Below are 16990 nucleotides of genomic sequence, written 5' to 3'. Positions count from 1 at the left end.
TATGTATACCTGCAGGTTCTCAATGCAAAACTGATGTCCATACATGTCAATAGCTGAAAGGAAGATAGACTCTACTTGGTTATGGCGAAGCTCATATGATGGCAAATGGGAGGCAATAAGAACCTAGAGTGAGAGCAAAATAAGAGGCATAAGTTCCTGAGGGAGTGATTATTCTAGCCTCCTATTAGGCAGCTCTGATACAAAAGCAATAAATATAAATCTGTAAGTGCAGGCATCAAAGATAAAACAGAGACCAAGTAAAACAACTTCTAGGTCCTGTAACATACAGCCAATGCCACCAATACTGCATCTCAGTTGACTCTCACCATGATTTGCGTTGTGGGCAATTTCCCACAGGGGGGCAGGGGGAAAGCAGAGAAAACAGCTTCAATCAAGTTCCCTCAGTGCATGTGATTTACCATTGTAAAGCCTCTAGTCCTGAGGACTGCATGACTAGCTGTTAATTGGGAATCAGGTCTGGCAGGGAGCAGCTGTGGGGAAGGTGGATGTCACAGAGCAGGGCTTTTGCAACTCTGAAGTAGAAACAAAGACTAGGAAAAGATGCTCTGACAGCCCCAAGTACTCAATATCAACAAGGAGGTATCGGGATGTAACACCAACGCATGTGAGGGGCAGAGAGAGTGAAAGCAGTGTCACAAACAAACAGGGACACGGTAGGACCTGAATACTCTCAGCAGGTCACTGAGAGGTTCAATAACTTTGAGCAGTTCAGTGACATGGATACAATTGTAGAGAAAGCAGAAGGTCACTGAACAGCTTCAAATGCTGCTTCCTTGTCAATGCCCCGTGCACTGAAACACAAAGGGAGCGCCACTTCTTGGCTTCCCTGCTGAAACCTTTTGGAATGGAAATGAAGACTACAGGGTGAAACTAACTGGACTTCTCTGGGGTTGTTCTGATTGCTAGCACCTAAGATCCACTGCATTATCTTTCTGCTTTCCACACTTAATTTTTTCCTACACACTTAAAAAAAAGTTTTCACTTGCTTCTAAGCTCCCTTTGGGAAGTGAAAAATATTGAGTTTATTGCCATCCCTTAGTTTCCTTTCCCCCACATGACCCTGGTTTACTATCACAAGGTGATTAGGAAAGTCAGGGAATCGTAAGAGAATTTTATCAAGGGGAAAAGACTTCTATTTTAAACAGACTCAACATTAATGTTTTCCTTTCTCTTTAAAAAAAACATACTACGTGGGGCACTTGCATTAAACATCCAACTTTGGCCCAGGTCATGATCTCACAGCTTGTGAGTTCGAGCCCCCACATCCGGCTCTGTGCTGACAGCTCAGAGCCTGGAGCCTGCTTCTGATTCTGTGTCTCCCTCTCTCTGCCCGTTCTGCTCATGCTCTGCCCACCCCCTTTCTCTCAAAAACAGAAACAAACATTAAAAAAAAAAAAGACAATCTGTTAAAACTACAAATTCTCTCTCTGAAAAATAAATAAATAAACATTAAAAAAAAAAAAAAAGACATACTACGTGAAAACATTTGTTTTGAGGGCCGTGAGAAGATGTACATAGAAAATTGTATGATCTGTGTCAGGAGATTGAATAAAAAACTCATTGTATGAAAACCATTTCTCCTTCAAGATAATCAACACATGTCCTTACCTGGCGTGCTCGAAGTGCCACTTTGGCATTGGTGGTCTTACTGAGTTGAGTTAGCTCTGTGAGAATATTCAGCAGCTCATCAGTGAGAGTAGGGTCCCGACCACACAACTGATCCTAATTGTTAATATGAAAAAATACATATACATCCACATTAAAAAGAACTGTGGATAGAAATTTGAAATGGGAAAAGGGACTAAAAAGAAAGCAAACAGAGCTGGATTAATAAGAAAATGCAAACTTCCTATTATTTGTATCCCAAACAATGTGTACAGAAGACCCAAGAAGAAGCCACTGCTGAGAAGCCCAAATTCCTCAGGCATTCAGATTCAAAGTTCCTAGTGAATTTCTTTATTAACATTATACTTTTAACATGCAGAAGAAATCATCAGGGACCATTAAAAGGGGCCAAGGGATTCTGAGTAAAAAACAACAGATGATGCCTCCAACTTTTAAGAGGTTTTAAATAATATAGGGACTGAGTCAGGTTTTCCTGTTCCCTCTCCCACTTTTGGAAAGAAGGCAGAATAAGGCAAAAGGAACCACTCCTGGTGGTTTTCATTCCAAACACCAAATGTTCAACATCCCAGGAGGGTGCAAAACAGAAACACAAGAGCAAATTATTCATTTATGAACACACACTATATAAAAACACTATCTCATATGTTGACAATTCTATTCCTGAAATCATTTATCCTCTTGCTGTACCAAGAATCATTCCACAATAACTAAACATGGTGAATCCTTAGATGGAGTAGAGGAAAAAACCAAGCTACTACTATACAATCCATGGGTTTATTCAATTGGGTCCTTCCTTTTCTAAAAATTAAAATTAGTTAAGAAAAAAAATCTCTATTTTAAGAAAAATACTTCTCCAGTGGAGTATTAGTTCATTCCCTAAATTCACCCATTATCCATGTAATTTTCATCTAAGCTGAAAAAACTGCAAATGTGGATTTTATAAATAGCTGTCCTTTTTTTTTTTTTTTTTGAAACGTACAGAGTTATTTATAGAGATTCTAAATACTAGGGGCGCTTGGGTGGTTCAGTTGGTTAAGCGTCTAACTTCGGCTCAGGTCACAATCTCATGGCTCGTGAGTTCAAGCCCTGCATCGGGCTCTCTGTTGTCAGCGCAAAGCCCACTTCGGATCCCTCCCCGGCTCTCTCTCTTCTCAAAAATAAATAAACATTAAAAAAAAAAATTCTTAAACAATACCACATAAAATATATACCTTTAGGCATAGTTCCCTCTACTTTGAGTTTGAAATAATTGCTTTTATATTGTAGTGAGTTTTTATTCTCCCTCTACTATAAATAGGACATGACAGATGACCAGATCCCAAAAGGCTTCCTGTTGCTGCCTTTTAATTTTCTTCCTTACCTTGATTATCGACCTTTTTCCTGAAAAGCCTCCATTTCATATTTAACTTTCTTCATCTCAAAGGATACTCTTTATGGTCCCTTTACCACAACAGTATAAACAAAAGCTTGAGACTTTCAGCTTTTGGGGCAGATAGGCATTTCCCAAAACACCTCTTCTACAACCCCTACTGCCTTCCACACCACAGGGTAAACGGTTTGGGAGTACTCAGCACCACTATGCTGGGAAGAAGGCTTCTCAAACATTTTAAAGCAGGAAATACCTCCTGGTCTCCAATCCACCCATCAGAAGTCTGCTCCAAATATCCAGAGTCATAAAACACACAATGGGATTTATAGTTAAGGAAGTGCAAGTACTGTTTTCACATGCTGAACACAGTAAATTCACTGATCTGAGGGGGAAGATTCACCTGTTTGGCACACAGAAGTCACTGATCTGAGTGAGGAGGAGAAAGTGGCCTATCAAATGACTATAAATCCAGGGTTCGGTTGAGCATGTGGTCATAGACCAGAGGGCCTGTTCAACCTACCCTAGGTATTAAGAGAAAAAAAGAGGGAGAAAATGCAACTAAGCTACATCTTTTGTTGAGATCTAAGGAGCGAAATAGAATTTCAAGGAAATGTATAAAATCACCAGGGACAAGACCACAGGAAGACAGAAGAACAGACAGATCACAGTGAATAAGGAAACCAAGATAAGGTTTTTCTATTAAATCCCTCTTTTCCTAATGTTCCTAATAGAGAAAAACATTCCTTTCTGAGGTACTTCCTCCACCCATCAGAATGTCCCGTTGAAAGATCTAAAAACCTAACAGGTGTCCTGAGAAGTAAAACTCAGCTACTCTGCAAAAGTCCAGACTAAAGTCTCAACATCTAACAACAAAAACCAACATAACAAAATAAGAACACTAGCTACCTACTTGTATCAGACATGACAGCTTTGGAATGTTTTCCCTTGAAAGGAAATCCAGGTTTACCTCTTGGGATTAAATTAAAATAAAGAAATAAAAATGGAGATATCTTCTTGCCTAACTATAGATCATGTTCTAATTTAAAACAATACACAAAACCACTTTTTAAAAAACCATTTTTTTTCCTTTTATCTTTCCACTATGAGAGAAAAGGAGGGAGAAAAGAGGTAGGGAAAAGGAAACAGTATCTGAAAGAAAAGGGAACTATGGAGACTTAAAACAATAATCGGGAAATAATTATTCATTCATAATCACCAAGCGACAACCTTTTTCTGGGCTCCTTGTGATAAAGTACAGAAACCAGGCCTTTCTGGGATGTGAAGTAGCAAATACAGTATCAATAAACTACTACATCCATTAGTTTATCCTAACTTGGATATTTTCCATTCAAATATTATTTTGCCCATTGTCATCATGAGCACTTAGAAAAAGATTGGCCGGGGCACCTGGGTGGCTCAGTCAGTTAAGTGTCCAACTTCAGCTCAGGTCATGGTCTCACATTTTGTGGGTTCAAGCCCCGCATTGGGCTCTGCGCTGACAGTGCAGAGCCTGTTTGGGATACTCAATACCTCTCTCTGCCCCTTCACCATTCACTCTTTCTCAAAATAAATAAACTTAAAAAAATTTTTTTAAACAAGAAAAAGATTGGCAATAGAAAATTAAATGTAGGGGTGCCTGGGTGGCTCAGTCGGTTAAGCGGCCGACTTCGGCTCAGGTCATGATCTCACAATCTGTGAGTTCGAGCCCCGCGTCAGGCTCTGTGCTGACAGCTCAGAGCCTGGAGCCTGTTTCAGATTCTGTGTCTCCCTCTCTCTGACCCTCCCCCGTTCATGCTCTGTCTCTCTCTGTCTCAAAAATAAATAAACATTAAAAAAAAAATTTTTTTTTTTAAAAAAAGAAAATTAAATGTAGAGTAACCTTCTCATCCCTTTCTTGTCCTTGGTTTGGACAAGAAAGACCAGGTATGTTCAGGTCCTAAAAGAAACCACCAGACACTGAAGACAATTCTACCTATCAGAACCAACAATCCGAAGATACAAACATCCAAAAGGAAGTTTATGGCCCTCTAGACTAGAAGCAGGCTTCCTTTGGGAGGCCCAACATCACCATCTAATTCTGGTGAACATTTTATAACAATGACATTAAATGGTGACTCAGTCAGCAGATGTGTTTCCTCAATATAAAGAGGTTTTTTTAATGAGCCTACCTGCCGAGTCTGGGATTACAGGTTGCTTGCATAAATCTGCAGGCCAAAGTGAAAATAATTATTCAGTAATGGTTAAGATTGGTATCACACATTTATTTCTTGTATTTATTCTTAACCTGGATGGTGGCTAACTGCAGGGAATATTTCTGATGTACAGAAATATAACAAATGTGCTTTAGTGTCAAAACCATAACCAAAGTTATGCAGCTGACTGCCAGAAGAGCCCAAAATAATCCAACTTGATCTTAGCAACCTATGATTTGAAGACAATTCAGAATGGAATGTGACCTAATGTGTAATGCTCTCAAGACATTAACAATTGTTCAGGTAGGTGAGGCACTGATCCCAAAATCAGCAATGGACTGGTAGCTTCTTCCAGTCACAGCTGGACTTTTTGTAATTCCAAGGATGTCATAGGACAGGTTTAACAAGAAATTGTTAATATCACCTGTATTCAATAAACTAGGACTCACTAAGACACATAGGATAAAATTATTTGCAGTTATGTTAAGAAGAAGAAGAAGAAAAGGCTCCCAGTTAAAACCAAATCAAGGTTCACAGGCATAGCACTACTCATTAGGAAGCATGGTTTACATTATATTCATGTGGACCATACCAGAAATAACATATAAGTAGTGAGGGGAGGACTACTCAGCATCAAGATGGCTATGGAACATGTACTTTGTTATCTGGACAGCTATAAGAATGTTGATTATTTTTATTGGCGCCAAATTGCCTAATTTGGCTAGAGTCTCTTTAACTATCTCTAGGTAAACATAAATAGTATTTCCAAGCTTTTTCCTATGAAATTGAATTTAAGAAGTAAAAACAGTTTTCAAAAAATACATTTGGTCTTCTAGACTTTGGTTTTAATCGAGGCACCGTGTTCCTCCAAATGGACTTTTGCATTTTACTTGATATTCTGCTTTCCAGATAGGGTAAAAGATTAGAACAAATTTGCTCAAGAGGCAAGTTGCCTGAGGCAAGCTACTACTAGGCAAGCTATGCTAATACCTGGAGGGGATGAGGGGTTCCTTGAAGCAGCCCACATTTCATAACACTGATTCACAGAAGCCTGATTGTCTTGATCCCTCCCTCTAGGTTCAAAAGCCCCAGAAATCATCATCTAGCTCAGCAAAGCACACCATCAACATTCCTGCTTCTAGAAAGCAAAAGATTGAAATGCCGGGCACATAACCATCAATCAGGAAGCCAAGGTAAGCAAAGAAAGGGGAAGTGGCAGAGAACACAAGCTGTGGAATTCCAACGCTACCATGTCCAGGTGGTATCTGTAAAAGACAGTGAGACCTAAGGAAAGAGTGATCCAAACCAGTAAGCTAGCTTTTATCAGCTACCAACATTCATGCAGATGTAGGATGGGGTGATGGCAGTGAGACCCTGCCATTACCAAAGAAAGAATGAGGAAACCCACACCTGGTATCCAGCAATATCACATTGGGAAGGAACACCTCTCAAGCCTTCATTCCGGCTGCACATGACACGGCTACCTGGCTCTCAGCTCAAGCTGAGAAATCAATTAACTTCTTGATTTCCAAGTCTCTAAGATGAGGTGAAAGCAGCTGATATTTCAAAAGAAACTCAATGATATGAAAGCCTATAGATCCTACTATATTTACTGAGTTTTGGTTTGTTTTTTTAAAGAAAAATGTGAAATGCCAAAATAAAGAAAAGGACAAATCCATCTTTCTGGTTCACATCTTCAACCTTTCTTCTTCTCCCCCTCCTCCTCCTCCCCCCCCCCCCCCCCCCCCGCCAACCCAACTCTTCCTCTGCTCACCATCCTATGCATCCAAACCCAAATACTAATAACAGCTCTTTTCTCCAAAGAGCTCAGCCTGTTGGAAAGAAAGTTTGGGCACTATCCATGCAGGTAAGAAGTAATCAGGATGACAAGGTGGGGAAAAAAAGAACAGCAGCAAGTCAGAGTCCCATTGGCTTCTGCCTGTCCTGACTGGCAAAAGCAGAAAGCAAAGCCTCAAACCAGTTCTCTGACAGGCCCCAACGCCTCTGCAGCACCCCCCGTGTAATTACACACTTGAGTGACTGGACTCTGAAGAAAATTGAAGGCCTGAGCTCCGAACAGCTGCCATTTTCTCTCTCCATCACACCAGCGTGATTACTTGAGAAATGAACAGCCCCGGCTCAAAGCTACTCCAGAATTCTCAGAGGAAATATGGCTCCGTGTTCCAATAATGAGATTCTTAAGGCAAGCGTTACTTACAATCACTCCGCAAAAGGAGCGAGCCGAGCCCCTATATCTTACAAATTAGAATTTAAGAAACCCAGCGACAGTCTTGGACGATCATTACTCTTCTGCTGCTCCAAGGATTCTGGGCTTTGGTCTATTTTTAGTGCAGAAAACTGTTAAGTCCTTAAAAAGGTAATCATAATAAAATGAAAACTCACCATCATTAGCTCCCTAAAAAGGCAAATACACCCCATTTTAGGTCCAAACTGAGAGATTCTTCCACTCCCTCCTCATTACCCTTTTCTGCTGCAAAGTCTTGTTTTATCCAAATGAGAATTAGCAATCCTTATGTTAAAATTAAAAAAAAATCTAACTAGTCACAGATATCTTCCTTCTTTTGATTGAAAAAAAATCATCAAATTACCATAGATAATAGCACTTCTTTGCTGAAACCTGTCACTTGGGGAAGTTGAAATATTTTATACTGCTGATATATATTTTTTTCTTTCAAATGCATCTTCTGATTTCCCCACCATCTAGCCATTCTATGGTAGCAAAGGTAATGAACTCTCCTTGTAATTATGTTTTTAAAGGTAGCTATTCTAAAAAAAAATGTTATATCCTTGAGAGTTAACCAGCTAGGCAGACATGAAGTTGTGGCACTGTTGTTAAACACAAATGTGAGGTAGGTAGTTTCCCTTTATTCTAAACTATGGAATAAAAAAACAGCAGTGGCAATTTATAGTTTTTCTTTTTCCCCCTCCAAGAAGAAAGAATGGAATTAAGGTACCAAAAATGTCAATTCCACAAAGGGACAAGAGAGGAAACTCTAGGAGTAAAATGGTACTTTGGTCCCCCAAAAAGGCAAAAAAGGCAGCCATAAGGCAGCTGTTCATGGGTTGGGGACTCTAACAATAGTCCTATGAAACTCTGATTCTAAGAACTAACTCAATCAGAAGAATCTAGGAATGAAGGACTTACATACTGTGTTTAAAAATCCTTAAGTTCACAAAAATTCTACCCACTGGTCAAATGTACATTAATTCTATTCACATTCTCACCTTTCACTCCCACTTTCTACTAGCTCTCATATTACGAGGTTATAGGGACAAAAGCATGCATCCACTACCATTACAAGAATCTGAGCTCGGAGTTCTATGTAAGTAAAACAGAAAGGGACCAAAGAAGATGCAAAATAAATTTAAATTTCTTTGGTGTGAGGGGCAGTACTGGATTTCTAACACTGTTTTTCATTCTTACATTTTGGGACGTAATAGCCACTGCTGACATTCATGGAAAAAACAAGAGTTCTGAAGAAAAAGTATACTGGCTAAATAAGACTCAGTTTTAAAGCTACTGTCATGGGTGACACCAGGAAGCACAAGGCATCTCTCAGCAGAATCAAGAGATTTGAGTTCCTGTGCATGATTGCATGCATAATAGCCAGAACAATCCTTTCCTGACAGGAGTAGGTTCCTTCAGGTCAAGGACAGAGGTAAAGGTGAGAAACCATTCATCTACAACTCAAGCGCCATTCATGCCAAAATTACAGGAGACAAGAAGCTTTTCCTCTGACCACAGAACCTCAGAAGGAGAAATGTTTTCTCAACAACATCAACCATCCTTACAGGTTCTGAAAAATGGTACTCACAATAAGCATTGTGACCAGAAGATTCTTCTTGGTGACTTGAGCATGAGAGAAGATATAGTTTAGCACAGTGTTCATGTCACTCTTGTTCTCTTCTCGAAGGGCAAACACACATTTGTCATAGTGACCTGCAAGCAGCAAAAAGAACTGGTCCTCATCTATGGTTGAGTGTTCACATTTACATGCCATTTGTTTGTTTGTTTAATGTCTATAATTCACCTGATAAGCAGTGAAACATTGTAAGAATTTTCTTGGATAGGGGCACCTGGGTGGCTTAGTCAGTTAAGCGTTCGACTCTTGATTTGGGCTCAGGTCACGATCTTGTGGTCGTGCAATGGAGCCCTGTGTCAAGCTTTGCACTGGTGGTGCAGGGCCTGCTTGGGAATTCTCTCTCAAAATAAATAAAAATTAAAAAATTTAAAAAAAAAAGAATTTTCTTGGATGGATTTGTACAGAATTGGTAATGAGGTTTAGTAAAAGAAATGCCGGTAGGAGTCAGGCAATCTCGTGCAAGATCTGGGCTCAAAGCCTAGCTGTATTACCAATTTCCTATGTGCTTCTTGGCAAATCGCTTTCTCTCTCTGAGCCTCATTTGCATCCCCCATCCCCCCAAAAAAGGTAGAGGGAAGGTTTGTCTTAGAGACTGAGCTGTTGGTGGTAATTCCAATCCTCACCCTTACTCTAAACTCTCATTTAGTTTCCTGAAATGATTTCCTTAGAAGAGAGGATTCTGTTGCTTAAAAAGAAATGTCAATACCATTAAATTTGATGATCTTTAAAGTCTGCCCCAGCTTGAGATTCTGGCTTCATGTCTGACTCACTGAAAATGTTTCACCCTAACTATAAGGAACAGGTTTTTGTTTTTGAAGAGGGGGCAGAACGAGGGTGAGACTCCCAAGCAGACTCCATGTCCAACGCAGAGCCCAATGGGGGGGGGGGGGGGGGGGGGGCTCAATCTCAAACTGTGAGATCATGACCTGAGCTGAAATCAAGAGTTGGATGCTTAACTGACTGAGCCACCCACGTGCCCCTAACTATACGGAACAGTTTTAGCTCAAAAACAAAGCAACACAAACTTATCAATATCTGTAAGGGGGATGGTTGTTACCTCTGAAATCAACATTTTGCCCTGTGAATCCATGAAACAGCTAAACAACACCTAGCCATTCCAAATCCAAACTAAGGCATAGATCAAGGAGAACCTTGCATTAAGTCAAAAGGTCTGCAGGGAGAATACAATTATGTACATCTTCATTGGCCCTTCATAAGGCCACCAGGGGTAGGTTAGTTCTGGCTAGGAAAGCTATGTTTTGCCACAGAAACATAAGGATCAGGTTTACTGTAGTGATATCTACCACAGCATAGAAGTAATATTCACTTTTTCAGAAAACAGCTTACTCCAGAATTAAATTTCCAAGCAAAGGAGAATTAGTGTTTGAATAGTCTCAATCAAGGTCAGAATTTTATGAAATTATGAAAATACTAAAGGATTATCATCTCAATTCAGATTCCATTTTAAGTTACAAACCAGAACAGTTCGACTGCATTACTATGGATTCCTAGAATACTGAGTACATTCAACCAGGGTAACTCGGTTCTGTTTTAAATATTAAAGATAAATATGAATTTTTGTCAATATGAAACTAAATATATCTGAATAAAGAACTTAATTCAGATATATTTGAATTAAGAATTGACAATTTCATATAAGACCTATTTAGAACAAAATAGAATTAGTTGTCCTATATAAATTCATACTTTTCCCAACCAACACTTAACTTTGAAGGCACAACAGAAATATATCTTGGTAAAGGGAATTACTAGAACAAGGACAGATAAAAAGAATATTTACCCAGGGAAAAGACAGCAGAGACACTAAGCAGAAAGAAAGTAATGACACCACATTTTTAAAAACCTTTTGTTGTGAGATACACATACAGCAGAATAAATACCCATATAACTACCATCTATCTTAGAACATTTTTAATTATCTTTGAAGGATCCTATGTGCTCCCCCTCAGAAATACCTACTAAGCTGAATTTTATGTTACTCACTCTTTTGCTTTTCTTTACATTTATTCCATTTACGTCTCAACATTATGTTTGTGAAACACATCCTTCTGTTCATATGTATAACTTGGTTCCTCAACTTTCATTGCTGTATAGTAATCCATTGTAGGAATATACCAGAATTCAATTATTTATTCTACTTATGTAATTCTAATGGTTTCCTATTTTGCTGTTATGAACAATGCTGCCAATAAATAGTCCCATATGTCTCCTTACAAACATGTGTAAGAGTTTCTCTAAAGTTTATTATCTAAGAGTAAAATTGTGAGGTTGAAGAATACATAAAACATTCAACTCTATTAAGTTCTGACAAACTTTTCCAAAGTGGTTTACACTTTGGAAATTTGCACTGTTACTTACAGAAGTAGTGAAAGATGATTTTTTAATTTTTGCCAATCTTATTGTGTTTTTGGCTTTCTCTAATTAGCAATGAGATTGCACATCTTTTCAATTTGTGGATCATTTGTATCCTTCCTTTTATGAATTATCCTTTTATATCTTTTGCCTACTTTTTTTCTTTTGCCTATTTTTCAAAGAAGTTGTCTTTTTACTTATTTACTAACCCCTTTCATTATAGGCATAGGTTTTATAAGTACCTTCTCCCACTTTGTGGCTTATGTTTTCAGTCTCTTTATGGAATCTTTTCAGCAGCCTTTTCCTTTCTAGTTTACACTAGATGTGTGGTTTACACTAGATGTGTGTCTTCCATGACAAATCCTTCCCTACCCTGAGGTCATACGGCTATTCTCTTAAAAATTTAGTAGTTTTGCCTCTTTAGAACATGTTTAAGTCTTTAATTCATCTGGAATTGACTTCCGTGCATACGGTTTAAGATAGAGATCCAATTTCTTTTTTTGGTTTTGGAAATAAATAAGCCATTGTAGTAGTATCATTTAATGAGAAAGAAGTCTATCCTTTCCTCATGATCTAAATGCCTGTTCTGTTATAATGTAAACTTTCATATATATGTGGATGGATCTGTTTCTGGGCTACTAGGTTCCATTGGTCTATTAATTTTTCCCTATACCAATATCACAATCTCTTCATTAATATGGCTTTAGATTAAACCTTGATATTTCACTGGAAAATCCCTCCACCTTGTATTTCCTTAGAAGTATCCTGGTTAGGGGCGCCTGGGTGGCTCAGTCGGTTGAGCGTCTGACTTCCGCTCAGGTCATGATCTCACAGTTTGTGAGTTCAAGCCCTGCATCGGCTCTGTGCTGACAGCTCAGAGCCTGGAGCCTGCTTCGGATTATGTGTCCCCCTCCCTCTCTGCCTCTCCCCTGCTCATGTTCTGTTTCTGTCTCTCAAAAGTGAATAAATATTAAAAAATAAATAAAATTAAAAAAAAAAAGAAGTATCCTGGTTATTTTCAGACTTTCCTTTCATATAAATTTTAGAATTAGCTTGAAAAATTCCATGAAGATACCCTACTAGGATTTTTACTGAACATCAGTGAATCTGCAGATGAATTCCAGGAGAATCAATACTTTGCAGGTGTACACTCCAATCTAAGACCATGATACTTATTTAGATCTTCATTACTGTTCACTCATAATTTTCTTCAAAAAAGGCTTGTACATTTTTTATTAGACTTATTCTTTAGTGTTCCATATTTTGGGTTGCTATTTTAAATGGCATATTTTTCTAAACTGCTTTTCTAAACAATTGTACTATAAAGACAAACAAAATTCAATATACATTTGAATTTTGTATTCAACAACCTTTTTAGACTTTAATTCCAACAATAAATATGTGGATTCTTTGAGCTTTTCAAGGTAGATATCATACATATAACAGTGGCAGATTTATTTCCTTACTCCTTTCCAGTCCTCATACCTTTTAATTCTTTTTACCTTATTGCACTGGCTATGACATCCAGTATGATGCTGAATAGAAGCAGTGAGAGCAGGTGCCCTCGTCTTATTCCTGTCTTAAAGAGAATGTTCTCAACAATGCTTTCAATTTTACTATTATGCATGAGGTACCCTACAGATTTTTTGGTGGGGAAACTTTATATGTTTAAAGAAGTTCCATCTTATTCTTCATTTGCCAAGAGTTTCTCATGAATGAATATTAAATTTTGTCAAATATTTTTCCCCCATATTTAGGTGACCATGTTTTTTCCTCTTTGAATCCCTTAGATAATAAATCACATTAGTTGGTTTTTCCAATATTAATCAAGCTTGCATTAGTAGGATAAAGACAATTTGGTTGTGATGTGTTATTTTGTATATACACTGATGGATTTGGTTTGCTAATATTTACTTGAGGATTTTTGCTGGTTATGAGTGGCACAGCCGTCCTTTAAAAGATGCAAAAGGAAGCAAAATACGTAAGATGTTAAGTAATATTTCTAATTATGATGTTTCACTGCCACCTTGTGGCAGGAAGCAATATCAGCAGTATGTAGCTTTTAAAATCCTACCTAGAGGTATTTCACATTTAGAGACTTCATACATCATTTAATGAAGCTCTTCAGAGAAAGCCAGGGATAAATTCCACCTAAATGATACACTGAATAGTACTGGAAAATCTGAGCCTTTTTCACATGTCTGCGGTTCAATCCGTGGATTAGCTGCCAAGAGGCAAGCTCTTCAGATACAGTTTTTCAATTTCAGCCTGGTCATGACTCAACCAACTCTCACTAAACAAGGTCAAGAAGACATCAACAGGGAATACTAATCTCTACTAGAAAAATTATCTCAGCCCTTTCCCAGAAGGCACACCAGATTCACAATCTCATCAAGCTGTCTTTGTTGTTCTTTCTTTGGCACTAGTGGGACATGGAGGTTTAGTTTTTAAGAAAGTGGTGACAAGGCAAGAGTTTGTTAATGGTAGGTGTTAGTGACAGGATGAACTGGCTCTGCTGCTGCACAGTCCTACAAGGAAGCTTTCTCAGAAACAGAGTCCTCAGGAAGAGGTTTACCATTCTGGAACTGTGTCTCTACTCGCAGGTACTGCCGTAGCAGATCCATCACAACAGCCTTCATGTGGCCTCGGATGCCACTTCGGTACCTAGGCAAGCAGAAAAAATGTCCACTGAAAAACCTGACAGGCTAATACTATTAGAATAACAGACTATTTAAATAAGCCCAGAGCTTAAATTCTAAGCCTCAGAAATCTGCCTATAGACAAGAGTTTTTGTGGGGTTTTTTGTTTTATATAAAAGGAAAAAAAAAAAAGGAGAACAAAACAAAACCAAAAACCACTTGACAGCCCTACTGAACAACACCCTGGTTCAGTTCCCACTGCTATGTAGAAATGATCATTATACTCCTGAAATGGCTCAGGGATATCTGAAAAATTTATGAGCATCTTAGAGTTGAAAATGTTCTGTGAATGTTCCTTCAGTCCAATAGTTGACTATGGAAGCTAAGAAGAATGAATGTCTTACTTAGCCTTGTGCCAGAAGAAAAATTAAGAGTTTCATCAAAATTACCAGGAAAAAAAAGCAATGAAATTTCTATGCTTTAATAATTCACAGAAAGATGGAGAACACAAAAGTCATCAGAAATATTTTAGCTCACAGTCCTAAGATATTTAGATATCTAAGGTATTTAGAAAATACCTATATTTCCCAAGACACAAGTGCTTTCTAATAAGTCAAACCTGAGATAAATCTCTTGGTGCGTACTTAGAATAAAGGAAGGTATGGGTATGAACAGGTCTGGGAATCCTGTGTATCCTGGGAATCACATTAACTTTACCTCTGTACCAGCTGGACAATGCTCTGAGTGTTCATGAAGAAAACTTCCCGTTCAGATTTCCGGTTCAATGTAGCTGCATGGCTATCTAGGATGTTGGCAATCTAAAGAAGAAAGAGGAAAAAAAATGAAGCCAAACCCAACAAAGAGACCTAAAGCATTAGCCTGTGTAGCATCACCATCAGTAATCTTAATTATAACACAAAAATTTCCATCTTTCACATGCTGGGAGCAGCTGGAAGTTACTGGGCATAGTTTAGAAGCTTGTGTTAAATAAGCAAGCAACTTTTATTTCTTTTCACACTCTCCTAGATGAACTAATGAGTGTAACACAAAAGCTACCATCCTACCAGAGGCCCTTGACAGGCAAGATATGTTTACAGTCAAGGTTCAAACTTTATTCCTCACTTGCCTACCTTAACTCTCTACATGTAAATTAGCTTCACAGGCAAAAAATAAGCATGCTGCTGGGGTAGTAAGAAGTTGCTGCTAATAAAACTACAAATATCCCTCCACTTTAAATTCACAAAATTCCTCTAATTCGGGCATAGGCCCAAGAATAAACCTCTATTAAGTAGAAGATTTTTTCTTATAATCACAAATACTTTTACACTTCACATATAGTATTTTATTGGGCTTATATCCTGAGACACATTTGTGAAGGGCACAATACTTAAGACTGCAAAAGCACAACATCCAGACAGAGGATCCAAGCAGGAAGGAATCCCACAACATGAACTCCAGAACTGGTAGCTAGTAGAGAAATGTAACTCTATAAATACCTGCTGGCTGGGAAACTGACAGAGGACTGATGTGATGTTGCTGGCATACTGAGCCATTTCCTTCTTGATAGACTTCTCCACATTCGGGGGAATACGGCCAGAGACACTGGTCATGATATCTTGCAATTCTAGGAGAGGCAAGGAGGGATCTCTGAGGGTCTTCATCAACCGCTCTACCCAGTCTTTTACCTGAGAAGGAAATAAGACCCACACAAAATTAAAACCATCTCCAAAATAAAGTGATATATCTGGATTCAGTATCATGCAGTATTTACTATGAAACTATAATATAGGCATCTAACTCTGCCCTCATTCTCTGGTTTAAATCCCAATTAAATGTGAAGTCAATGACACAGATAAGCAGCAAGGATTTAAAGACTTCACATCCCACAACTAAAGGTGAGAGAGTTTCAGGCCAAACAGCTTTCTTTTCCTCCCTCTAAAAAAATTCTTGTGTGATTTTTAAACTATCTTTAAACTTGTGTGATTTTAAACTTTTAAACTATCTGGAGAACAGTACCCTATTTGTACACCCTTTCCCCAAGAGAAGTGATTCATACCCTGCTACTAAAAAAAGGATCTGGAAGGCAGTATCCATTCATTACGTTGACCAGATTATCCAGGACATAATGGAACACTCGATGGAGCTTCTCGCCTCTCAGTGCTGTGCTCTGGATCCGTGGCAGACTACCCGTGTGAAGCTCAGCCTGTCAACCCCAATGAGAGATCAAGTCACCCACTACCTTTTAGTCAGGTTACACATACACACTGCAACTCAGAGTCATCATTCAAAACCAAGACATCTCTTTACCATACCCAGCTACAAGGAGAGAAATCAATGGAGGAATCATCAGAGGAAATCATAGAATCTTAGTATCGTAGTAATTTCTGCAAAATCTAGTTCCATAATGCTACAGGCACAAACACAAGGCATGAGATCGGGGGGAAAAAGCATAAGAAAAAACTAGCAAACTACGCATTGAAATCATCTGCCCCTCCAAACTACCCCTACCATGTAATCAACTCTTAGAGAGCAATATTAAAAGTACCCTCCTACTTACCTGTTGGACCTTGCTGGGGTTGTCTAACTGCATTTTGGCTATCACACAGCCAGGGTCAAGAGCTGCTCCAGGCCGTTTGACATAATGGATACAGCCAGACTCTGCTGCTGTTAAGGTCATTACCATCTTCATCACCTGTAACAAAAAATAAATAAAATTACAGCTTAGCCTCTCTTTACAATGAATGATTTAAAGAAGCTAGTTTTCCCTTCAACATCTAAGTCTACCTATCTAACACTATCTCTAATTCCATCCAGAATAATGAGAACCTTGAAATCTCCAACAAAGTAGAAGGAGGGCAATTAGAAAATCTCAGGACCTAGCTTTAG

General features: G+C 38.5%; 1 protein-coding gene across 13 annotated transcripts in view; it reads right to left on the bottom strand.

Moving 5' to 3' along the window:
* ACACA (acetyl-CoA carboxylase alpha) overlaps positions 1–16990 on the bottom strand; it is a 281044-nt gene that overhangs the window by 139170 nt on the left and 124884 nt on the right. For all 13 annotated transcript variants that reach the window (XM_047831855.1, XM_047831859.1, XM_047831864.1 and 10 more), the window contains 8 exons: positions 16662–16796; positions 16161–16307; positions 15601–15789; positions 14822–14922; positions 14041–14129; positions 9045–9169; positions 1630–1743; positions 10–123 (listed from right to left, as the gene is read on the bottom strand). In XM_047831855.1, the coding sequence (XP_047687811.1) occupies positions 10–123; positions 1630–1743; positions 9045–9169; positions 14041–14129; positions 14822–14922; positions 15601–15789; positions 16161–16307; positions 16662–16796 (1014 nt within the window). The remainder of the gene's footprint in view (positions 1–9; positions 124–1629; positions 1744–9044; positions 9170–14040; positions 14130–14821; positions 14923–15600; positions 15790–16160; positions 16308–16661; positions 16797–16990) is intronic.

This window comes from Prionailurus viverrinus, chromosome E1 (assembly GCF_022837055.1).
Source record: "Prionailurus viverrinus isolate Anna chromosome E1, UM_Priviv_1.0, whole genome shotgun sequence".
Classification (NCBI taxonomy): domain Eukaryota; kingdom Metazoa; phylum Chordata; class Mammalia; order Carnivora; family Felidae; genus Prionailurus; species Prionailurus viverrinus.
This window is presented reverse-complemented; position numbering and strand designations above follow the sequence as displayed.